The sequence below is a fragment of the Geotrypetes seraphini genome, chromosome 6 (assembly GCF_902459505.1).
Source record: "Geotrypetes seraphini chromosome 6, aGeoSer1.1, whole genome shotgun sequence".
NCBI lineage: Eukaryota > Metazoa > Chordata > Amphibia > Gymnophiona > Dermophiidae > Geotrypetes > Geotrypetes seraphini.
This window is the reverse complement of record NC_047089.1, coordinates 146,015,063-146,041,331: the sequence shown is the minus strand read 5'-3', so window position 1 is coordinate 146,041,331 and position 26,269 is coordinate 146,015,063. Positions and strand designations below refer to the sequence as shown.

At 40.8% G+C, this 26,269-nt stretch overlaps 1 protein-coding gene across 4 annotated transcripts in view; it reads left to right on the top strand.

Moving 5' to 3' along the window:
* The window catches only part of RFX8 (RFX family member 8, lacking RFX DNA binding domain), a 169,325-nt gene that overhangs the window by 75,584 nt on the left and 67,472 nt on the right, over positions 1-26,269 (top strand). For 3 of the 4 annotated variants that reach the window (XM_033947736.1, XM_033947735.1, XM_033947733.1), the window contains 5 exons: positions 824-885; positions 8,083-8,169; positions 11,642-11,708; positions 22,591-22,701; positions 22,858-22,935. In XM_033947736.1, coding sequence (XP_033803627.1) covers positions 824-885; positions 8,083-8,169; positions 11,642-11,708; positions 22,591-22,701; positions 22,858-22,935 — 405 coding nt within the window. The remainder of the gene's footprint in view (positions 1-823; positions 886-8,082; positions 8,170-11,641; positions 11,709-22,590; positions 22,702-22,857; positions 22,936-26,269) is intronic. The other variant, XM_033947734.1, reaches the window with a different exon arrangement.

The window sequence follows — 26,269 nt, the reverse complement described above, 5'->3', positions numbered from 1 at the left end:
ACCTATGATGCGGTGAGGGGGCGGAGCTATCTCTCGCCGGTCCTCCTGCCTGCTCTGGCTTCCTCTCCTGCCTCTCCTGCCCTGCAAAGAAAAAACAAAAACAGAAACGGAAGAGTAAAGGCAGAAACCGCCGAGGTCTGCCTGGTGCCCTGGCTTCCCTTCTTCTTAAAGGGGAGCCCGGGCGCCGATGCGACCTATGACGCGGTGAGGGGCCCTTTGTGGCTGTCTCCTGAAAATGGCTGCCTGACCTCTAGTGGCAGCTTGCAGTACTTGTAGTTTTCACCAGCTTTGAGTGCATACCTCAAAATTCAATGCTAGAACACTAGCATTGAATTTCTGGATATACCAGCAGCAGTCAGCAAAATACCTCTGCCTAAAGATCGGGCCCAATGATTGCAGTTGTAATCCTGCCTTTTATCTAGATTTAATTTATCACAGGTAGGATTTAGGAAGTCTAGATAAAAGATCATGGTAATAATCCTAAAAAATGAAAATGATGATTGCTAAAATTAATCAGATCATTATCATCCTGATTTCCATTGTCCTTTCTGTAATCTATGAATCTCTCTAAATTCTATTTATAGATCTATAGAAGCATTCTGACATTACCCTTGAGAAATCCTTAATGGGTGGATGGTGTTTACAGCTGAAACTGTTTGGTTCTCAGCAGGGAGTATTTAAGGCTATATTTTCATATATTAAACAATGTTTGTGAAAGAATGCATTGTTATTTTGATATAAATTATTTTCTTCTACTTCACTATCAGTTTTCTTTCTTTCACTATCAGTTCTATTAAAGTTTTTGTCTGCATTTTATTTTTAGCTTGTACGTTTCGTTTTCCCAGATCTTGGGACCAGAAGGCTTGGTACAAGGGGAAGTGCAAGGTACTGTATTTGAGGGGTTTTTTTTCAATTATTTAAATTAATAATTGCAACCAGGGTTACTCCCAGACTGCAAAGCATGTACATGATAATCTCTTGTCCTTGTTTTATATTATGAGGCTCATACATAGTTTGATAATGTTCTGCTTCCTTGTTTGACAAAAAATGTAATATAATAAAATATATAGAAAAAAAAATTAAAGAGCAATAAAATATGAATTGAAAGGAGACCTCATTATTATGTTCCAGTAGTCCTAAATTTCTGTGGTGCATTTCAAGAAATATAGAGACCTAAAAAGAGGTCAAAATGAATGTCAGGCTTCCTCCTCTATAATATTACTAAAATATGACCTCTCCAAGCACACTACCAAAACCCTTATCCACGCTCTCATCACCTCTCGCTTAGACTATTGCAACATACTTCTCTCAGGTCTTCTGCTCAATAGTCTTTCTCCCCTTAACTCCATTCAAAATGCTGCTGTACAATTCATATTCCATGAGAGCTGCCACACTCACATTATCCCTCTTCTCAAGTCACTTCATTGGCTCCCCATCCATTTCCGAATACAGTTCAAACTCCTCTTACTGACTTACAAGTGCACTCACTCTGTAGCCACTCAATATCTCTCCTCACTTCTCTCCCCCTATTCTCCCCCCCCCCTTCCCCTGGTGAACTCCATTCATCGGGTAAGTCCCTCTTATCTTCACCCTTCTTCTCTACCACGAATTCCAGACTCTGTCCCTTCTTTCTTCCCGCGCCATAAGCCTGGAACACGTTGCCATACGTCATGCTCTGTCTCTTGCGGTATTCAAATCCAAGCTAAAAGCCCACTTTTTTGAAGTTGTTTTCAATTCTTAACTCTGCTCACTTCAGGTCTTAACTCTGCCCATTGTATCATTCCTTCTACCAGAAACTCCCCTACCCTGAGTTGTCCTGTATGTATGTCCAAATTAGATTGTAAGTTCTTCTGAGCAGGGTCTTCCGACTGAATGTTCAAATATACAGTGCTGCCTTTCATTGTTATAGAAATGATAAATAGTAGTAGTAGTACTTATTTGGATTCGGTAATATTTTTGAGGGCCCATTTTATTAGTTTACAGGACTTCTGTACCACTAATCACTGACATGCAGAACATGGCAATGTACAATTGGGTTTCACAATGCAGTATCGTTGATTCATCCAGATTAAGATAAGTGCATTTTGAAAGTTACAGCACTATCTGTTTATAAAATATAAAAACAAAAAAATATATCTTAAAATTGATTAGAAAAAGTTCAAAAAAATGTTTTAAAACAATTTAAAAACTTACAATTGTTCCCTATACCTAGAAGGTAGAGCCAATGATTGAGATTTTGTTTTATCTGGAATCTTGGTAATTTTTTACCTGATTTAAAGGACTCTGAGGCTCCCTTCCATCTATCTAATTGATTTTTAGCTGGTGCTAATTTTTGGTGTATTTTGGCTAAGACTAAATAGTGGGGTTCCCCAATAGTCTATGCTGGGACCGCTGCTTTTTGTAGAGTCTAGATGCCATCAATTCCAGAGATTTGATGATACATCTGTCCATAGGTTCAAAACGCACACTGCTAGGGTGTTGAAAAACTCCAAAATCATAAAGGATGATCAGGGATTCTGTGGGGGTCCTCTAGGCTGCTCTGGGTGGACACGTCCTGCTCCGCTCAAGACATCACATGGTCTAAGGTTTGGCAATTTTGAAGAATCTTCTGGAGTGCTTGCTTCAATATCGAAGAGCCCATTTGCATGGCAATGTCGGAGACTCCTAGAAAGCTCACTAAAGAACACGATAAGCCGTTTTGATAGTCCACCAATGCAATGCATGCAGGCTAAACCTTGTGGAACCAGTTTAGCAACTGTGTTAAATGCAACCTTAGGGGCTCCTTTTACAATGGTGCGCTAGCATTTTTAGTGTGCGCTACAATGCCCCGCGCGCTAACCCCGAACTACACGGAAAATACTAACGCCAGCTCTATGGAGGCATTAGCATCTAGCGCACATGGCATTGTAGCGTGCGCTAAGCGCACGCTAAAACCACTAGCACAATTTCGTAAAAGGAGCCCTAAGTTTTGAGAATCTGGCCCTCAGTGTTGTATATTGTGTCCTGGAGTTTGCACTAGGGCAGCTCTGACCTACAGAGTTGCACAGTCAGTTGGCAGTTGGAGTCGAACTATAGGTGCTAATGGATAACATCTAGACTTTTAGAGAGTATGAGCTTGTGACCTAGGCAGTTTGACAAAGTTGGTGCAGCTTCACTCCAGCAAATGTTCACGGAATGGACAATATTGAACAAAACAATTAATTTACATTGTATATGATATACTGGTCACAATATAGAATAAATATTTACAAATTTGCATGTTTCTTAGTTCTAACCTATATGTGTTTGTCTACTGATGCTGCAGAACCAAGCCAGGAGGATCCCAAAAAAAAATTAGCTCATTAGCTCTTTAATAAGGGAGTTCCCAGGAAATAAGGGATAGTTGATTACCCTAACTCCACTATTCACCTTCCTCCACTGAGAAAAATGGCCATTTAATCCTACCCTCTGTTTCTGTCCACAACTACTTAGGATCTAGCTAGATACTTGGGACCTGGGTTGGCCACTGTTGGAAACAGGATACTGGGCTTAATGGACCTTCAGTCTGTCCCAGTATGGCAATTATTATATGTTCTTATGCTCTTAACAGAATATTGCCTCTTATCCCATGACTTTTTAATTTTCTCAGGAGGCTCTCATGAAGAACTTTGTCAAAAGCTTTTGCTCAAACTGGCTATAAAATTGAGTGAATAAATAAATAAATAAAATCTAGGTACATGACTACATCAACCAGCTCACCTTTATCTACATGTTTATTAAAATTTTCAAAGAAATGAATCAAATTGGTGAGGCAAGACTTCCCTTGGCTGAATCAGTGCTGACTCTGTCCCATTGTCATTTTATTCTTTATAATAGTTTCCATTATCTTGCCTGCCACTAAAGTCAGGCTTACCGGTTTGTAATTTCCTGCATCACCCCTGGAACCCATTTTAGAAATCGGTGTTACATTGTCCACCATCCAATCTTTAGGTATAACCAATGATTTTAATGACAGGTTACAGATCAGCAATTTCATGTTTGAATTTTTTCTGTATCCTGGGGTGCATAGTATACCATCTGGTTCAGGTGATTTATCACTTCTTTTTATTTAATTTTATTTTTATTCAAAGTTTTCATCATAACAACAAGCACACAAACTTGAAGAAGATTTGAAAATAATGATTTATCACTTTTTAACTTGTCAATTTGGCTCAGTATATCTTCCAGGAAATTAGAATGATATTTAACAAATTTCAAAATTGTAACCTAAATTGAATAACTATTAGTTAATGAGTGAATAAAACCACAAGTAAATATATGAATCCATAACTGAAATGAAAAGAAGAAACCATTGTGATTTGCTTGTTTTTATCTTACTGTATGTATTTTTATGTGACAGATTTTTATAACTGCTAATTTGTTTCACAGAGTACCCTTGATGTGAAACGTGGTCATGTCAGGCTTTTATGAGAGGTGTGCCCTCACTGTCTGCAACAATATATGGTTTTGTATTCTTTGTGATCTGCTGTAGGTTAGTGGTGATCCAGGGATGGAGTTTTGAAGGAACCACTACTTAGCTGATTAGTAGCAATATAATGTCTGCTAACTGATAAAGTTAGGAGAGTTAACAGGCCATTAGTCAGAGAATTGGTTGGTGCCTGGTTAATTTTTGGGTTGCAGGAGTCCTCCACCTACAGTCCTGCCAGTCATTGGTGCTGTTTCACTATTACATTTTCAATAGTTTCCATTATCTTGCCTGCCACTAAAGTCAGGCTTACCGGTTTGTAATTTCAATAGATTAAGTCTAAGGTCTGTTTGGCCAATCAGGCCTTAGATTAAGTGGGGATGGGCGGACCCGCTATGCCTAAGGCCTGATTGGTCCAGGCTTCTAGAGCCTGGGCCAATCAGGCCTTAGGCTTCAGCGGGATGGGCCGGGAAGGGGCAGGCCCGCTTCATTTCGACGAGGCGTGCCTGCCGGCTCAAGATGTGCAAGACCCATCTAAGAACAGGTTTGGTGGAGTGGAGGTTTGGGGGTTGTTAGCGCCGGGGAGGGGGGTGCGTCTTCGGGAAGGAGGGATTGGGCACCCTCCTGCCAGCTATCAATATTGTCGGGGGGGGGGGAGATCAGTAATGTCGGGGGGGGCGGTCGGTAGTGTCCTCCCAAAGCCCATTGAGAATATTCCAGATTGGTTCTGGTTGGAGTGGCGACTTATTTTTCCTCTGAGACTAAACCATGTTCTTAGTATCAAGATGCCTAGGATATATAAAGAAAACAGAATATTAGTTGATACATGGAAAACCTTAAGACTGCTGAGTAATTTAACACCTATTCCAATACATAAATCAACAAATCAAACTATATGGCTTAACTCCAAGATTCAAATTGGCGGATTTAAAGTCATCTGGAAACATTGGATAATGGCAGGTATACAGATTTTAGATGATGTTATATCTAATGGTAAACAGCTTGATTTTTCACAATTGCAACATAAATTTGGCCTTGATAAATCACAAAGCTATAGATGGTTGCAACTGAAGCAGGCTATTTAGGCGTGGTTCCCTGAATGGAAAAATCTTAATAATCAATATAGTTTGGAGTTCTTATGCTTTCAGGTAGACTTCCTTGGACACCAGGCCGCACATAAATATTCTTATTCATAAATTCTTATTCATAAAATATTCTTATTCATAAATATCTGGATTTATGAATAAGAAACCGAAAACTGGTCTGAGGGACATTTGGAGCATTGAGATAAAGCATCAAATTACTGCATCTCAATGGCCATGGATTTGGTCTTGGAGGATAAGATGTACAATGTCAGCATCTATGAGACAAACTTGTTTTATTCTGTTACATAAAGCATTCTGGACCCCTGTTCGTTTACAAAAATTAGATAGCTCTAAGTCTAATAGATGTTGGCATTCTCATCTTGAGGCAGGGACTCTAGATCATTTATTATTCTATTGTCCATTCATTTTGGCTTTTTGGAAATCGATATGGGGCCAAATAAATTCTTTATTAGAAAATCCGGTGGCTTTATCATATGATACTATTGTATTTGGAATGTCAATGAGGAAAAAAAATCAAATTTCTGCAAAAAATAATAAGTTGTTGCTTATTATGACAGGAGTAGCCATTCAACAAATTACGTTTAATTGGAAAAATTTGAGTAAACTTAACTACAGTTTCTGGTGGAACTCTCTGTGTCATATATATAATATGGAAAGAACGCTAGCTATGCAAAAAGGAAATTTCAATAAATTTCAGGAGGTTTGGGGGTCCATTAATAGAATATTGTGATGATTAAATATCATTTTTCCCTTATTGGTACAATTGTAAAGTGAGGGATGGGGAGGGAGGGATTTCTGATCTGATATTAAATGTTTAGAGTATTAGAAATATTCTATAATATATTATATGATATTTGAATTATTAGGGATGGGAGGAGGTTAAATATTATAATTTAAGTTGCATATGAAAGCTAATCAAGTGTTATTGTATAAGTTCAAATGACATTTTCTGATACACTTGTTGTAAGATGTAAAAATGAATAAAGAATTTAAAATATATATATATATATTTGTCTGAAGTATTAACATTTCCACCTGAAATAATACCGTCCATTAATTGTATATCTTTCTGAAAAAAAAAATCGGATAATCAACCTGAAGTTGAGAATTTACAACCCATTGACATTAATAACCTATCTGATTTCCTGGAAAAATCTTTAGAAATTCAATATCGTCCTACTCTCCCTGTCTCACTTGTTTTTTAACAAGACCTAAATTCTGTAATGCTTATGTTTTTTTCATTTTTCTCAAGCTTTATTCCTTGGACAAAGAATTTGAGTCTACCCTGACGTGACCAAATCCACCCAAGAATGTAGGAAATTATTCCTAAGCATGAGACAAGAAGTTAGGACATTAGGGGCCTCTTTTTTACTAAGTTACCCATGCAAATGTTTTGTTAAATATGCTGGGACCAAATATACCTTTTTTGCCCCTGACCAGCTTAAGGCCTTTCTAGATGCTAAGAAGCTGCTCCATTAAATGCAGTGATAATTAAGTTAAATTTGCAGATGTTGTTATAACCTGCCATGCATATGCCTATTGTTATACATATAATTCTAGTTGATCTCCTTGTCTTTTGAGTTCCCCCCAGCTTTATAGTGGTCTGAGGAAGAGATTAACCTCCTCTTCTACAAAGCCGCACGGTAACGGCCCCGAAGCCCTTTAAATCTCTATGGGCTTCTGAGCCGTTACCGCGTGGCTTTGTAGAAGAGAGGGTAAGTATTACTTTGAGATTGTTAAATTTCTTTGTTTTGTTAATTCTTTATTCTCTGTATTTCCAGAACAAGTGAATGCTTGTGATTATATTGATATAATGAATGAATGAATGAATTATTTTTTTTTAATCCTTCCAAAAGTTATTTTATTGCCTTCCTAGCACTCCCAGTGTATCTAAGGGCCAGCAGAGTCAGATGACTCTGTTCTAAGAAGGAGACATTACCTAGCTTTTTTGTTGTTGTTAGAGCTCAGATCTACTCTACTGTGATATTTGTTGTCCTGCTGGGCGCGATGGACCTCTGGTCTGGCCCGGCCCAGCGGAGGCAACTTCTTAAGTAATTGAAAGAATCATAATGCACCAGGAGTGAATTGTGAAAAATCCAGGATTGACCCTCACTCCTGGAACTTGATATATCTGCAGACCAGTTTGTTTTTTTTCCAATTCTTTATTATTTTTTTTTTAAAACTTACAATAAGTGTAACAATAAATACATAATTTTATACTCAAATACCACACTTAATATACTATTAATTTCCATCACAGAATTAATCCCCCTCCCCCCTAATCAATCACAATTTCCAATACATAAAATATCAATCATGAACCCCATATTTAAAATTCATTATCATACCAGACCTACCCCTCCCCCTCCCGGATGTGCACACCAGTTTGGTAGTTCATCTAAATAGTTTCATCTCAGGCTTCACCCCTGCAGATAAAAGATAAATTTCAAAGGCAAGATTTTCATTTATTATAGCTCTCTACAGCCAAGATATTAATCTTGAATTAATCTTGAACATTGTTTCTTTTTCTAGGTATCATTATGACGGAATACATATCAAGAAGAGCTCTCTCTTCTATGCACAATACTGCTGTCTTATGGATAAACAAAAGTGTCACAGGTTAGGTACATGATGATTCTTAGTTGCAAAACTGTACTGTACTATATTCTGTTTTTCTAATTGCCTATCCTCATTGCCTGTTATATGCTGATATATTACTAACAACTGATGAGAAACCCTATTATAATAAAGTGATCAAAGTCATAAATCAACAAAAATTCATCACTTGAAATATCTAAAAAAAGACTCTTTCTTTTACTTTTTCTTTTAAATATTTAAATACATAATATAAAAATTAGTGAATGTGAAAAGCTCAAACCCAACAACCAAATTCTAGTGAAAAAACACGGAGCCAGTTGTTAAAGAGACCATCACAGCTGATCACTGTCTCATTCCACTGCACACAAGCTTCTCTTTAAAATGCTGAACAACCAGTGTGTACTTATCTGTAGCGGTGTAGTTGCTTGGAACTGTCCCACAGCTGCTCCGGTCTGATGAACCCCCCACCCCCCAAATGAAAATAGCTGCTGTCTCAAATCTTCCCTCAAACCCCCCCCCCCCCCATTCAAGGGAAGATTTGAGACAGCAGCTATTTTTTTTTTTTTTTGGGTTGTGTGCTTGGTGTTTGTATGGATTAGGTCTGTCCTATGATGGAGTTTTTTTTATTTTGTTGTATACTGATTGTAATTTTGTAAACTGCTTGGACCAGTAAAATAAATGAGCGGTATAACAAGACTAATAAACCATAAACCATTTCAAGGCTTTGATATTGCTAGTGTTGTGACAAACCTACTGCATTCCCGAGGTTTGTCACAGGAAAGTATAAGAAAGTATACAAACCCCGGTGCAGAAGGGTTGACCAGGTCAGTGCACAGGACAGTAAGTTAGCTGACTACCTTGTGAGGGATGAAGGAGAAATGGAAATAGAACAGGAAAGCTTTAACTTACGTGAAGCAGTCCCAAAGCCAGGCAAGAAGAATCTGCCTTGCTATTATTCAGTGCCTGTAAGGCAGAAAGCTCACAAACAGTTTCCCCTCAGAGAAACAGCACAGGCTGAGGAAGGAATGCCGTTCCCCCATCAGAAGCCAAGGGGCAGTGGTTCTTTCCCTGAGCTTAAAGCCAGGCTCGTCAAAGAGCAAAGGGGAGGAGAAAGAGGCTTGGCAGAAACAGCAGGACAAGAGCAGAGGCAAGAAGTGCAGAACGGGGCTGAGCATGCCTCAGACTCTGCAAGGCAGTTCAACAGCACTGACTGGGAGATGACTGAGGAGCAGACTGGTAACTTGTCTCCAGAATTCCTTCCCCCAGAGCCAATGGTGGCGAAAGATAATAATGCTGTGGTTGAGAGCTGGCCAGAGGAAATGGAAAGCTGAGCCAACTGTGAGTCTATGAAAAGGTTTCTTTTTCTGGCTGTTTTTTTTTGTGTTCCTCTCATTGAAAGACTGACTGTGGCTGGGTTAACAGAGGAATGTAATCCTGTACTGCAGTGGTTTCCTCCACATGACAGTTTCCTGGACTCTAAGAGAGGGACAGGATTCTCCTCTACACATGAAATGTAAGCAGCTGAGCCAAACGCTAGTCAGTAGTTTCAACCTGTTAAAACCTAAGGCTTCCTGGTTTCAGGACTCCGTGCAAGAGCCCAGCTGGGAATTGATTGCCATAGCAACTGTGTAATGTGATTATCCTGCATGCCTCTTAGGAAAAGAGATTAAGCCTCTGCGTTTCTTTGTGGAAAGTCCAGCCCAGCTGGAGAGTGAGTGTACTGTGGGAAAAGCATAGACTGATTCTTAGGCATGAATATGAATGTCGCCTCTGTAGCTCTGCATTGAAAAGTTATTTTTGCCAACTATTTCACCGCTAAGCTTTATTGAAAGCTAAAGGACTTTATATGATTCGTCAAGCAAGCCCAGAGTTGATCATTGAGTTTAGTGAATGAAATTGAACTTTTTCCTTTTGTTTGTATTATGTTCATGCTACCAGGGAAACCTGGATTGCACAATGATCCTATGGCCGGTGGCCGAATAAAAGCAAGGCCATTCTGACAACCATGTTTTCTTTAAAATCCTTGGAAGTAAGCTTGGTCAGGCATTTGCCAGTGGCGGCCAACTTGAAAGGATACCCTAATTCTAAAGGCACCATGCCAGAAGTGAACAATGTGCCACTACCCGGCGACTCAGGATATCCTTATAGAGCCCGGGTGTGACAGTGTATTAAGAGTCTCCTCCCACCTTATACATAGGGGACTCCACACACAGAGCCCCATACCTGTTTGCTTTGGAAACATAGGTTGTTTGAATTTGTAGTCCTGCTTTTCCTGCACTGCAGGTCCTCTTCTGCATACTTCTGCATACCCTCTCTAGATCTGTGTGGAATATACAGTATACCTCATTGCAGTGCCTTATACCACTGGAGCAACATGTCTTAGAAGCATTAATCTCTGACAATAGTGATGGCCTTCCAGAATCCATGGATACAGTATTACCAATACATAGAGTTACCAGATTTCCTCTTAAAAAAAAAAAAAAAGAAGATACCTGGCCCCACCCTATTCTAAACCCGGCACCACCCTGTTCTGCTCCCATCCCACCCAGCCCCATGTCTCCTTTCCTGAGCTTGGGGCTACATTTCGAGAATCTCTGCACATCACAGGGCAGAGCAGGAGGAATGTGTGCAGAATTGATATTGCCCAGAGTCAGAGATGTCAGCGACATAATTCAGCAGGACACAAAAATCCTAAAAACACTAGCACCCTTTCATAGTGGTTGAGGAAGGGAGTAAGAGCCAATATCACTACTGCTCTTAAGTTCAGTATGTAAAGGGCAGGGCACCAGTTATTTGGATCTGTCACAGATATAATAGGAAATGTCTCTGTCCCCTGTGTGATCACTATCTCAGATTGTTACCAGTAAATGTGAGGTTTGTGTGACAGTCCTAAAGTCAGACAGAGCTACTGTGGGAATTGAAACATGGTCCTTGATGCATAGTCCATTGCTCAAACCATCAGGCTATGGCATCACACCAGAAATCCCAGCATATATCACACATGCATTTCCTCCATATATAATATATAATCAGCCAGGAGCCATTTCTGGCCAGTTGAATTGCTTTGACTATCAATTTGATACAAGTATAAAAGAGAGGAAAAAGCCTAGAAGTGGAGAGTCCTGGGAGCATAGAAATGGAGAGTTAAGAGACTGAGGGCCCCTCTTACAAAGCTGCAGTAAATACATCGAAGTTCATTCAATTCGTATGGTGAAAGTGTATATGCTCAGTTATCACTAATGTAAAGTTTCCAGTGAAACTTATTTCAGATGAAATTTTGTTCCAGAAGATAGATAAATATGGCCTTGGAGTTCAAGATTTTTTAGAAAATCAAAATGATATCATTAGAATCATATAATAACTAAGCACATGTACTAATTAGAAACACGATCAAATTGTCCCAAAAAATGTGTAAGTTGGTATTACAACATTTTTTTTGGTAATGGTTGGATAGATAGGTTTTAATAGAGGGTTTTTTGTGTTCTTTATACAGCACTGAAAATGTCAGTACTGATGGAAAGACTGAAAGCTTTGAGGAGTGTAGCTACGGAAAAGAAACTGTGAGTACCACTTAAAACTATAGTTAACCAAATTTCTTATCAGGCTACTCACTGGAATACTGAGCTTTCTTTGTTCGTTAGCTTTAAATTCTGTATCATACTGTATATGCAAATGTTTTTTAAAATATTATCCCCTCCCCCCTTTTTTTTACAAAACCTCACAAGAGGTTTTTAGCACCGGCTGGCATGCTGAATGCTCTGCTCCAATGGTCATAGAGTTCCTATGAGTGTCAGAGCAGTGCAGAGCATTCAGCACACTAGCCAGTGCTAAAAACCTCTTGCACAGTTTTGTAAAAGGTGGGGTATATGTTAGATGACTGATTTGTATAATTCATTGATAATGGTCAGCTTATTCTTTTGTAAACTGTATTGAACTGAAAGATATTACGATATATAAATACATTTTTGTGTTATGTTATGATATATTAACCAATCCTGAGACCCAGTGATAAAGTATTTTGCTAAAGACAAGCAAGTATTAATATGGATTTATTAATGTGAGCAAGTACAAAGTGATGCATGTGGGAAAGAAGAACCCGAAATATAGCTATGTGATGCAAGGTTCCATGTTAGGAGTCACCGCCCAGGAAAATAATCTAGGTGCCATCTTTGAGGATAGGTTGAAACTTTCAGTTCAGTGGGTGGTGGTGGCTAATAAAACAAAAATAGGTTAGGTTCTTACCTTGATACTATCTTTTCCAGTAGATAGGGATGGTATGCTGAACCAAGGGTCTTCTATCCGCTCCCTTGAGTCCTTTGCAGGAGGTACTGATCACTGTTTTCAGAACCTCCTCCTTCTCCCTGCTCTCTGCTGCCCCCAGTCAGTTTCAAAGCTGGTGACAGCCCTACAGAAGAGAACAGGAGAAGGAGAATGGGGAGACACCCCCCCCCCAACAAGACTCTGATCTGCTCACATAATAGAACACAAAGCTCATAGGAAAGGTATCAACACAAAGCTCATTCAAAGGAAAGGTATCAACTTAATAATTCTTTATGAACAACAAGCCATAATAAACTGTGGAACCCAGTGGAAAACCCCTAAGGAACTATGTACATGCAACACACAATTTCTTCAAATTTACGATAACTGGCAGAAAATTCAGAGATGCAGCCTTCAGGTAGCAGACGGTCTAGTCAGGTGTATCATTAATGATGGGCGGGGGGGGGGTCAGTATACCATTCCTATTTACTGGAAAAGATATTATCAAGTTAAGAACCTAATCTCTTTTTCCAGTGCAATAGGGATGGTATACTGAACCAAGGAATGTACCTAAGCAGGCTCCGAAACCCCAGGTGGGAAAGATAAGCCTGCCTGCAAACAGAGGGTCCAAATGAGGAGTCCTCTTGTGTTGCCATGTCTACCCTATAAAATTTGGTAAATGTTTGAAGAGACGACCAAGTTGCCGCTCGACACATCTCAGTCAGCGGAATGGTTCTAGTCTCAGCTCAAGAAGAAACAACCCCTCTAGTCGAATGCGCTCAAAGAGCAAAAGGAGGCTGCTTTCTGCAGACAATGTAGGAGGACGAAATAGCTGACCTAATCCATCTTGAAAAGGTAGCTTTGGAAGCCAGCTTACCCTTCTTTGCTGGATTTGTCAGAACCAAGAGATGGTCTGAGAGACGAAAATCATTCGTGACTTCCAGGTATCGCAAGATAGCCCTGCAGACATCCAGAAACCTCAAAACTTTATCCTTCTTTCTGGACCCAGAGGGTTGAAAAGCCAGAAGCCTAACCTCCTGATTGATATGGAAAGCAGATACCACCTTTGGCAAGAAAGGGAGGACGGTTCGCAAGGAGACTCACGCATCCATAATATGGAGGTAAGGATCCCTGCAGGACAAAGCCTGTAATTTGGAGACACATCTAACAGAAGTAATGGCTACCAGAAAAACCATCTTAATAGTCAGACTATAAGTGTGGCCTCTTGTAAGGGCACAAACAGGGGCCACCAGAGCTCCTCCAACTCCAACATTGCTTTTTAACCAATGTTATTACATCATACCTTTTGTTTAAAAGCTGATACTAGTTTACTTGTTTGACTCCTGAGGAAGGCAATCCAGTTAGCTGAAACTGGGATCCTAGTCGGGACCCTAACTTTGTTATCCTGCCAAGTAAACATACTGGGATTTTGCTTATATCAATAAAAGTTTTGTTGGTTGTTTTATGACATCTCGCTTGTCTTTTCTTATTTGTTTGTCACTTACTGTGGCAAGTTTTTCCCTTCTTTGTTTGCTTTGAAGGTTCCAGGAAGGACAGGGCTGGTAAACTGGAGGCCGAAGCCTCAGGGCATCCTTAAGGAATCTAATAATATGCAGGTGCAAAGAAAGGGAAAACCTTTTACCCTTGGCTCTGAAACAGGAAACTCCAGCCACTTGAACCTTTAGAGAAGAAACTGACAGCCTCATGTGCAAGCCTTCTTGAAGAAAAGACAGCACTGCTGACACTGAAACCATGGCAGGGTCCAGTTTCTCCTTGTGGCACCAACATTGGAAGGAATCCCACACCTCAGTGTATGCAGCACACATGACAGGTTTCTTGGCCCTCAGAAGCATACACACCACTAAGTCTGAATAGCCCTTCCGGCTCAAGGCTGAGTGCTCAAGAGACCAAAGTGCTCTGGATCTTGCAGCACAATTGAACCCTGAGAGAGGAGTCTCCTGAGCAGCTGTAGCCTCGGGGGGGGGGGGGGGAAGGCGTCTTGAAGATGCACCAGGTCTGTGCCGGGGCAAGTCCAGAGCTACCAGGACTACATGTCCCAGGTGACTAGCTACTTTTCTTAGGACTCTGCCTAACATAGGCCAGGGAGGGAACATGTGGAGGAGCTTGCTCGCTGGCCAATGCTGTACCAGGGCATCGATCCCTGCACATTTGGGCTCATATCTGGGGCTGAAGAAGCAGGCTATTTTCCTGTTCTTCACCTTTGTCATATTATGTGATGATATATTAACCTGAAAGGAAGCCTGCTGAGAGAGGCTTTGGACGTGGAGTCCCTAGCCCAATGTCTGATCCACAAAATCCAGCAGGCAGACACAGAATAAGCTGAGATCTTGCCTACTATATGAAGCAGGTCATATAGAGCATCAACCACATAGTCCATTCCCACCAGCAACAGCTGGAATGGTAGATCTGAAGTTGCTCCTCCAGGGTCACGGAACTTAGAACGGCATGCTCAAACAACAGAGGAGGCTGCTGCAACAGCCTTAATCTTCAGAGTCAAGGCCTCAAACTGCCTTTTGAGCAACATGTCCAGCCTGTGATCCTGTTGATACTTGAGCACTACACCTTTCTCCCTGTGCCACCAAGGAGACTACTTTAGGTATAGCAAGCATCTGCTGGAACTTCCGGTCCATAGGATATAGCTTGGACATTGCTTTTGCCACTTTAAGGGAGCTCTCAGGGTTCTCACAGTGCTCAGAAATCAGAACTTTCATATCTGTATACCACAGAAAGGCAATAGGCTGAGAGTGGATCCTTCTAAGTAGAGAACACTGAGTAGTAGGCTGAGGAGGATTAATTTTGAGCTTCTTCAGAGACTCAATAAGAAAGTCTGTCAGGGCAGCATACTTGAATAGCCTGCAAACAGAGAGGTCCTCACCCTGATCCCCAGCAACACTTACTCCTGCATTATCCTCGACTGAGGTTTCACTCTGGAAAGAGGAAACGCATCCATATCATCATCCTCAGTGACCCCATCTGACAACTATCAGAGTCCGGGGGAAACATAGGCCTCCTTAGAAGAACAGCTGTGGGACTACAGGAAGGCTACATTGCTGGTTGCTCTCCAGCTGACCCAGAAGGCATGCTCATGCCACCGACATAGCCAGAGCAAGTTCACAAAGTCAGGCGTAAAGGGCATAAAAGACCGATAACCCCCTTCAAGAGGAGGGTTAAATCGCTTTCTCTTCGATTTGGGGCCATCAGTGCCCTTACTAGGCACTGGCGCTGTATTAATGGATTCTGAGAGAGTGAAATCATCCTCTAACCATCCGAACAACCTTTTGGCAGCTTTAATGAGATGGTCAGAGGTTGAACCTGAAGTTCCCGCCTCCCCATAAATGTGCGGCAGAACACGTGGCACAAGGGCATTCTTCCAATGCCCAACTTCACATGAATTCATGATATTGGAGCCTGAGGACTCCATCCCTAGTGGTTAGAATAACAAATGAGGCTTTTTGAAGAAGTTTGAGAACTTAGAATTCAAATTATGAAAAATCCAAGATGACCACTGTCAGATTTTCCTGCTGAAAAAATGGCTATAACTCCAATGGAGAACAGTCAAAACCAGGGAACAAGGCTACAATAAATTATAGCCAGAAAACCAACAAATTCAGAGAGCCCCCCCCCCCCCCCAACCTATCACTAAGGATTCCCCTCTGCTTCTACAATCACTCATCTTTGACTTTTTTTTAACCCTATTCTCTTAGGGGACTTCAACATCTATTTTGATTGGCCCAATAATGCTCACACATCAGACCTGCTTACTCATAGGAAGTCTTGCTGCAGTCTCAGAGCTGTTTTCAGATATGAGCGATATCAATGAATCATAAATAATAGCAGTACCCCGTCCCCTTCTGCCTTGCCAATTGTGCTGCTGGAAGCTGTAACCTGAAGGACAAGCTTGCATAAAATAAGCTTCCTCTCCTTCACATAGCCATATTTCAGTAAGGCTGAAAATTTTAAAATGGTGGAGAATGATCAACTCTCTAAACAGACTCTCTAATCAGAACGAACATTCACTAAGCCTATTGGGAAGTTATTGGGTTTAGTGTCCTAGCATTAGAATTCAGCCTACAGTAACCTATGTTAGAGACATGTAATGAAGCTACTAAGTAATAGATTTAAAACAAACTGGAGAAAATATTTCTTCACTCAGTCTGTAATTAAACTCTGGAATTCGTTGCTTAGCAGTTAGCTTAGCAGGGTTTAAAAAAGGTTTGGATAAGTTCCTAAAACAAAAGCCCATAAGACATTATTAAGATGGACTTGGGGAGGGTAGCCTAAGGGATCTAGCCAATCGGAGTCTTAGGCCACTCCTAGTGCATCCCAGAATGTACTGGGAGGGAGGCCTAAGATTCCAGTTGGCCCAGGTGCCTCAGGCCCCTCCTATGGGAAGGGACTTAGGTACCTGGGCCAATCAGGGCCTTAGGACCCGCCCTGATGCATCCCAGGATGCACTGGGAAGGGGAAGGCCCAACATTCTGTGAAGGCGAGCCTGCCAGCTGGAGGGAGTAAGCATCCCTCCCCAGCAGGCCTACAAGAAAAAGGTACGAGGGGATCCAGGTGGGCTTGGGGAGTATTGGGGTGGGGACAAGTTTTCAGAGGGGGTTCTTGCAGGAGGGAGTGGGCATCCTGCCTGGTGTTGATCTTCGGGGGGGGGGGGGGATTTCCAGCAGGAAGGACTTGGCATCCCTCCTGCTGTTGATCTTCGGGGGAGGAAAGTTCTGGCAGGAGGGACTGGGCATCACTCCTGCTGATGATCTTCAGGGTGGAGTGGGGGGGGGTTTCCAGGAGGAGGGACTGGGCATCCCTCCTGCTGATGATCTTCAGGGGATAGCGGCAAGAGGAATTGGGCACCCTTTCTGCTGACATTCGGGAGTTCCGGCAAGAGGGACTGGGCATCCCTCCTGCCGGCCGACTTCATGGAGGGATGAGTTCCCTGCTGCCGCCGCTAAACTGATTGCAGCAGGGAGATTCCCTTGCCACGATCAGTTCAGCAGTCGCATCTATGTGAAATGTAGGCCAGCATTTTGCTGGCCTACATTTCAGGTGCTTAAGGAGATGCCTAGGGCTGCTTAAGCTCACCTAACACCACATCCGGGTGAAACAAAACCTATCCTTGGGCGAGCATAGGCAGCCCTACGTGTCTCCCTAGGCTTGCAAAAACGCCTACAATGTAGGCTGCCTGCCTCGGGGTGTGTTGTTTTTTTTTTTTCAAACTTGCATCCTGATTGGTTGGTTAGACAGTGGTAGGACGCCTACCGCCGCCAACAATCAGGATGCCATTTATAGAATTTGCCCCTTAAGGTCTACGGGATCATTATTGAGTCCATAATAATAGCCATATTGCTCAGATCATCCAGCCCAGTATCCTGTTTCCACAGTGGCCAATCCAGGCCACAAGCACCTGACAGAAACTCACAATAGCAATATAATGGTCAGTGCTTTTTAAGCCGCTGGTAGCTGTGAGCACTGACCAGCACTGAATTTCTGGGTTATAATGGTTACCAGGAAGCTAATATCATACCAGCTGATATTCAGAATGATACACAGCCTGGCAGATAACGTTAGTACAGTCTATTTGCTTACTTGTGCAGTTAGTGGACTAAATATCACCACAGGCTGCTGGCATCAACTAGACAGTACTATGGCATTCAAAGCCAATATTAGGCAGTCTGGTTAAATTATTTTGAATATCAGGCCATATGATGCCAATTAGTGCTATTGGCAATATTTGATTCTGAAGCATTTCATATGAATATATAAATAGTGACTCTTAGTATGTGAAAAAGATGTGCACAAGATGAGAAAATGAAAAAGATGAAGATGATTATACCATTAAGTATGTGCATAGTGGAAAGAACACATAAGATTGCTACAATGTGTACTGAGGATGATATGAAGTGTGTGCATCGGTAAGAAGGGTGTATAAAACGAGAGTGCAACATCCTTCTAAGCATTGTCAACCAAGATACAGGAAGAAATGTGCAATAGTAGCAGAGTAGTGAAAAACACATATGTAATAAAATAAACATAAATGGCATAAGTATGATAGAACCACCACTGGTGTTAAAAACAGATAAAATTATGCCAGAAAATTCCTAGAGGCCTCATGATGTTCATTGATAATCAATACTTTTTTAGATAAATGGTGTAGTATTTTAAATAAATGTTCTTTGGATCCGATGATCCTTTTAATACAGACAGCTCTGCAAAGATCAGAAAAAAAAAATCAGAGGCAATTTGGAAGAAAAATCAGATTGTGTCAAAAATGAGGATGTGAACTTTGAAAATGTGATACATGATGTGCACTCAAAAATGACAGAATACAAAAAAAGAACTTAAGAAAGGCAAACTGGATAAACTCAAGCAGGATGCTATTGATTACAAAAAGGGTAGTCTATACCCATGGTCTAGATAAAGGGTGCACAACTCTGGTCCTCGAGGGCCGGAATCCAGTCGGTTTTTCAGGATTTCCCCAATGAATATGCATGAGATCAATTTGCATGCACTGCTTTCAATGCATATTCATTGGGGAAATCCTGAAAACCCGACTGGATTCCATCCCTCGTGGACCGGAGTTTCCCACCCCTGGTCTAGATCTAAGACTCCATTCAAATGAAGGAATCATTCCAGATCAATTTCTAGGATTCAAAATACAAGAGGATCTATTGGTCCAGTTAGACAAGAAGATACGAGTACTACACATGAACAGGGTAGGAAACGCATTAGGGTAGGTCACAGGGGTGTCAAAGTCCCTCCTCGAGGGCCGGAATCCAGTCGGGTTTTCTGGATTTCCCCAATGAATATGCATTGAAAGCAGTGCATGCAAATAGATCTCATGCAGATTCATTGGGGAAATCCTGAAAACCCGACTGGATTCTGGCCCTCGAGGACCGACTTTGACACCTGTGGGGTAGGAAATTAAAGGGTAGGAAACGCATTAGGAGCTGCTCAGATGAAGACTTTACGTCACCACTGACCAACCCCTCCATAACAAAGGCAATCACAGGTACTAATCCTACAATTGTCACATGACCACACAATTTTTTAGAACAACTTTGGACATCAGAAGAACTCAGGGAGAGACCAAGTGCAGGAGATCAGAATTCCACACAGAGGGAGAGGGCAGAACAAGAGGGAGGAGCAGAGGCAGAGGACATCCATCATACAATCAGAGGATGTGGTAGATGAGATTCCTATTATCAATCTCTCATCTACTACACTTACTACACACCAAGTTGCAATTCTGCAAAAAGGGTTATCGTTTGTACCAACCACCAGAAAAAAAAGGACAGACAGAAAAAACCAAGAGCAGCATCAGCTTGTTAACTAGTACCACGTCCTCTTGCTGCTGTTTTGGGACCAATACTGAGATCCACATAAAGTTCCATTCTAGTGAGATACCACTCTTGTAACTATAATTTTTCATCTTTTCCAAGTTATATATTTTAATGCTGTTACAAGACGTGGTCCCCTTAAAATATCATAGATAATGAGAATAGATCGTTAATGTTTGAAAACAAATGTCCAAGCTGCGACATCCAAAAGTGGCAGTACTGTATATAGAAGACTTGATTGAACGAAGAACCTTTTCTAAAATACTATCTGCCCAATATTCAGTGCTATTTAATCAGTTAGGAATGTCTACTGGACGGTTAAATTGTGTTTAGCCAGCTATCTGCTAATATTCAGCAGATAGCTGCTGATTTTAAGTGCTAACCAACCAAGTTTAGCAGCCAAATCAGGCCGTGCAAGTAGCTGGTCTATATTTGGCCACTATAACTTAACCAACCAGCGCTTAAAATCTATTTAGTCATCTAAGTTTGAACCTGCCAAAACCAGACCGAATATTCAATTCAAATCACCGGAAACAGCTCGGCACTGAATATCTGAGCTCGGCACCAACTGTAGGAGTTAGCCAACCTCCGTCCCACAATCTGAATATTGGCCCCTATATCTCCACACCCTACATACCTGTGTAATAGCACTCATTACATGCAAAATAAATGTTTGAATGCTAACACACTTATGTATGTAATAAGCAATATTTATTCATGCATTTCCTTTCTCTGACTTCCACCTGACAAAGGTGTGTCTTCAGTTCTTCCAGCCTATAGTGCATTCTAGAAAATAGCTGCCCATCAGAAAGTAAAATTTTTAGAGGAGAAGCACTAGGCTCCCCCCTAACACCAACATGCATGCTTAGTTTTTGCTAAACTGAGCATGCCTAGGGAGCATGGAATTAAAGAGAGTGTTTTCTACCCCCAGAACCATAGGTAAGCCTCCCTCTTCATTGCTGATACTGACTGGCAGAAGATCCTCTGGGCCTTCCAACTATTAATTTAATTTTCACTAGGATAGTTCCATATAGCCTGTGCATGACACTGCATTCTTGTACTTTCCAGCCATTGGGTAGTAATCACTATGATGTGGGCATTCAGGTGACTGAGAATGGGAATGGCTGTGTCATAAGAGGTCACTAGCTCTGCTGTTTGGTGAGGCTAATGTGGATGGGGCCAGGGTGGGGCTGGGCAGGGCCTAAGTCCATAATTGTCCGACATTATTAGAAAGAAAGGTCATCAAAATAGTTGTAGGTAATATTCTGTACATTATATTTAATATCTAAATTTAATATAGGTTCAAGAAATCAGCCTTCGCATATACAGAAATACTATACATCTCACTTGCAGTTACCGCAGTGACAGCCATTAGTGTGACTTTGTAAAAGGGGGAGGGGTCTGGTCTAGAATTCATTCTTAGGTTGTTTAGATCTTTCAGCTGGCACTTAATAATAATAATAATAACAACTTTATTTTTATATATACCGCAATACCACAAATAGTTCAGAGCAGTTTACAGAGGAAGAGAATGTATACAGACAGCGATTATACAAAAAACTTTCAAAATTACATTAGCATGTTAGGATTAATCGAGTTTATCTGGGAGTGTTTTAGGAATGCATCAAGGCAGAAGTGGAGTCAGAGAAATTTGTCAAAGAGATAAGTTTTGATTGACTTCCTGAAAGTTTGATAAGAAAGTGCGTTTGAATGAAAGTTGGTTAAACGTTTGTTCCATTCGCCTGCTTGCAATGATAGTGTTCGATCAAGGAATCTCTTGTCGATGCAGCCCTTCAAGGATAGAAAGGCGAACAAGTAAGCACTATGTGTACAGGTTGTGCCTGGAAATTCGAAATAGTGAGGCAGGTGGATTGGGGATGAACCTGTTATGGTTTTGAAGCAAAGGCAAGCAAACTTAAAGATGACCCTTACTTCCACAGGCAGCCAGTGTAGTTTTTTGTAATATGAGCTTACATGATCCGATTTCTTGATGCCAAAGATGAGAAAGACTGCAGCATTCCGGACGATTCTCAGTCGTTTGATGGTTTTCTTAAAAGATCTCTCATTTTGTACTGATTCTTATCTTATTCTTGAGGCAGTATTAGAAATAAAAGATTTTCAAAGCTCCTCGTACTTAGCCAGTTCCTCCAGTTTGAACCTTAGTTAACCAGAAGGCTGCTGTGGCAACTTTTATTGGCCACCCCCATGTATGTATCAAATTGATATATATGGAGGGTCTGAATTGTTGAATGGACTCAGTAAAGGAAATCTTATAAAACACAACAATAATAGAAGGTGCACAACTTTTATTTCAAAAACTAATATGAAACATAAGATATATTGGGACCAAAAAAGGTGCCTAAGGGGGGAATTCATGAAAGGGTGTTAAGCTCGTTAGTGTGCGCTAGCACGTTAGCATGTGCTAACCACTAAAGACACTCATTATATTCCTATGGGTGTCTTTAGCGGTTAATGCATGCTGATTCATTAGCATGCACTAACATAGTAGATGACGGCAGGTAAAGACCCGAATGGTCCATCTAGTCTGCCCAACCTGATTCAATCTCAAAATTTATTGGGGTTTTTTTCTTCTTCTTAGCTATTTCTGGGCAAGAATCCAAAGCTCTGCCCAGTAACATGCTTAACGTTCTTTCATGAATTTTCCCCTTAGTGATATGATCAAACAGCAAAGTAACAATAACTGGTAACTGTGCTTTTGAAAACACACCGATTTATATAAACCCTGGGCAAATTATTGTACTGCAAACTAGAAGGCAAAATTAAAGTATATTTGGTTTTCTAATACTGCTAAAACTGCTTCCAGTCTGGTATTATTTTGCAGGCAAAGAAAGATGGAGTTGAGTGCTCTGAGCCTGAATTCATCAGGTTTACATTGTGGGAGCAGGAGCTAATGAAAAAACATCCCTTCAAGCATGTAAGTTTCAATAGGATCAACAACATTATCTTTAATTGCTGTGGAATTATTTGTGAAATTTTCCAGGCGATTAATGGACAAGCATTTGGAGGTTCTATAGATGTACATAATTTCTTTTATTTATTTTTTAAATTATATTTTCTCTAAATTGTCTAGTTTGCATTTCTTACTGATGAATATTACAACTACTGTCAAGACATTCTACAAAACATCCGGAACCAAGAATTGGACAGGGTAGGATTTCAATTTTTTTTAAAGTATGTGATTAATTACCAGTGTTCTGTTTTGAAAAAAGCATTTACAACAGATTACGAATAATTGGAAGAATTGGAATAGATTGAATTATAGTTTCTGGTGGAATTCTTTACGTCATATATATAAAATGGAACGGGTGATAGCCACACAGCTATCAGGGTATTTAAGAAAATTTCAGGATGTTTGGGAGTCTATAACAAATTATTGTAACGAATGAATACTATTTTCCCCTTAAATATGCATGTCTAAGGTAGGGGGAGGGTAGGTAGATTTTGGTCTTTGTATAAATGTAAAGAATGTAAGGATGGGGACTATAATATGTTTTTATGTGTTCAAAGATTATTATTGATTAAGGGGGAGGGGGGAGATAAGTTCTAAATTGATTTTTTTGCAGATTATTAAGTGTTGTATTTAAGTTAAAAATGTTTTTATTTGCTTATACACTTATTGTAAGTTCTAAAAATGAATAAAGAATAAATAAAAAAAAGAAAAGAGCATTTAAAAAGTCTTTATAAAAAATTATCTCAGTCCTTTTTTGTAATTTGCATATTTTATGGGTACACAGTTAGACCTGGATTCTAGAACAGTGTCCCAAAGTTAGGAGGCAGTAGGTATCCTACCACTGTCTAACTAACCAATTGGGACACATGTTTAGAAAAAAAAAAAAAAAAATCAATGCAGCAAACAGCGCTAATGTTGAAGGCACTGTTTGCGCACCTACAGAAGCATCTAGGCACACTTAAGGACACCTGAAGCTGGCGTGGGTGTGGTTTACGCCAAAAGTGGCCTTAGGCATCCTTAGGTGACCCTAGGTGCTTCCGTAGGTACAAGACAGGCGCCTTAAATGTAGGCCTGTAAAATGCTAGCCTATATTTAAAGTGCCTGTTTTAAAAACAACTATGATTCTATAAACGGCGCCAATGCGTGATTGACACATGATCAGCGGCCATTTTTAGAATCTGGGCCTTAATTCTTTATGGGCAGTATATTGAATTTTATCATGTGAGTGTAGAAATTTTGTATCTTCATGTCAACCTATGTTATCTTAAAGTATTTGGGGCCAGATTCTATATATGGCGCTGGAAAAAGCGCAAGAAAAAAAAAATACACTTAGAGCTATTCTATAAACTGCGCCTAAAGTTAGGCACAATTTATAGGATAGACGTGGTAGTTGGCCCCATGACTAAAATCTAGGCGCAATCATTTATGCCAACTAAAACCTGATGTAAATGCCCACACCTAAATTCTGTGCAGATCGGGCCTATTCTGAAACAGTGCATGTAATTTATAGGAACGCCCACAGCCTGCCCATGCCCCTCCCATAGCCATGCCCCCTTTTCACACCTGTATATTAGAATTTTTGCACACTACTTTGTAGAATACACTTAGAAAGTTGTACAAGTAAATTCTAATTAGTACCAATTAGTGCTGATAATTGCTTGTTAGTGGCCAATTATTGACGCTGATTGGCTCATTAAACAATCAAGTTGCATATGCAATGGTCATATAGTCAAATTTCCATGCACAACTTTAGTTGCCATATAAAATTCAGGGATTGGGGTATCAAAGAGCAGCAAAGCTGTCTAGAAGCAAAAATCCTTTATTCAAAACCACCCAGAAGTACAGTTCTTATCAGTTCAGTATAACTTTTAATCCCTCAGTAGCCTGACAATTTTTTAAATCAAGAAACGCCTGTATCACAGGCAATTGAGCAGATCATAAAGGAAGCAATTCTATATGGTTATGGTTATTGTTTATTAACTTCTTTACCACCTAGATCTACAGTATGTGGTATTCAAATTTACACGCATAAAATTTATAAAATAAAATATCTACAATGGCAAGTTAAAAATTACAACATAGAACAATACAATAATAACAGACAATTTCTAATAAAATTTTACAAGAACACACAAAATATAATAATGAATGGTTCAGTAATTGGTTCTATGATTTAGGTGCCCAGTTAACATGGGTAGTGAGCTTAATCTATAAGAACACTTACACACATCAGTGTTCTTATGGAATACTATCATAAGTCAGCATCAACATGCCTACATTTAGGTATACCCACTTATGCCTAATTTATGGCTGGCATAAATGAGTGCATTTAAATATGCACTTTAGCATGTATGAGCAAATGTTGGTCCCCACCTGTGTCCCGCTCATGCCCCTCTCCAGCAAATGCCCATTTGCATTCATGCATGTATTTTTATTTATTTATTTATTTATACCCCGCCTTTCCCAAGGTGGATCTCAATAGCATACATACACAAATAGAATCACATACAGTACAACAAATCAAACATGAACAAAACATAACAGTGATAATGTAAAGCCTTCTAACATTACAAAGAATACCACTGAGTGCTCTGGTAGCACTTATGCACATAAGTGTACATTCACCCAAGTAAGTGCTAGTATTATATAAATGTAATTGTGTGCATACTCCCAGATTATATATATACTAGTATTTTAGCCCGTTACATTAACAGGTGCTAGAATATATGTCTGTCTGTCTTTCTTTATTTCTGTCTCTCTCTCCCTCCCACTGTCTTTTTTTCTGTCTGTCTCTCTCCCTGGCCCCCTTTGTCTGTCTGTCTTTCTGTGTCTCTCCCTGCCCCTGTGTCTTTCTTCTTTTCTTTCTGTCTGCCTTCCTCCCGCTGTCTGTCTTTCTTCCCCCCCCCCCACTACCCTGTGCAGCAGCCACAGCAGCATTCCCTCCGCCTCCATGTCCCTGTGCAGCAGCATTTCCCCCACCCTACTTCCCTGTACAGCAGCATTTCAATCCCCCCCACTTCCCTGTGCAGCAGTAGCGTTTCCCTTTCCCCCCCCTTCCCTTCCTGCGGTCCCGACACACCTGCCGATTCCAGCAGGATGTGCAGAACTCTACACATGCTGCTTTGGGGCCTTCTACTGCCCTGATTTACTCTGGCACGTCCCTGATGACATCATCAGAGACGCGGCAGAACGTAATGGATGGAGTGTTTTGTTGGCGCTTCACTTCCCGCCCCACGAGGTGTTGCCGCGGCTCCTCTCGATCCCCGCCAGCGTTGGAAGCCTTCTCCGACGCTGGTGCGGCTGGTGAGAGGAGCCGAATATTGTGGAGAGCAGGGAGTCCAGCGCTGGCGGCCAGTCCTGTCGGTGAGTGTAGGTAGGTGCTGGGAAGAAGTAAGGCTGGGGACTCGCACATGCGCACTCCTGCGACCACAGACCTACAGATCATGGAAGCACGCAGTTAAGAGTGCACATGTGCGGCTAGGGTTTTATTATATAGGATATACACACACATATATATATACATATACATATA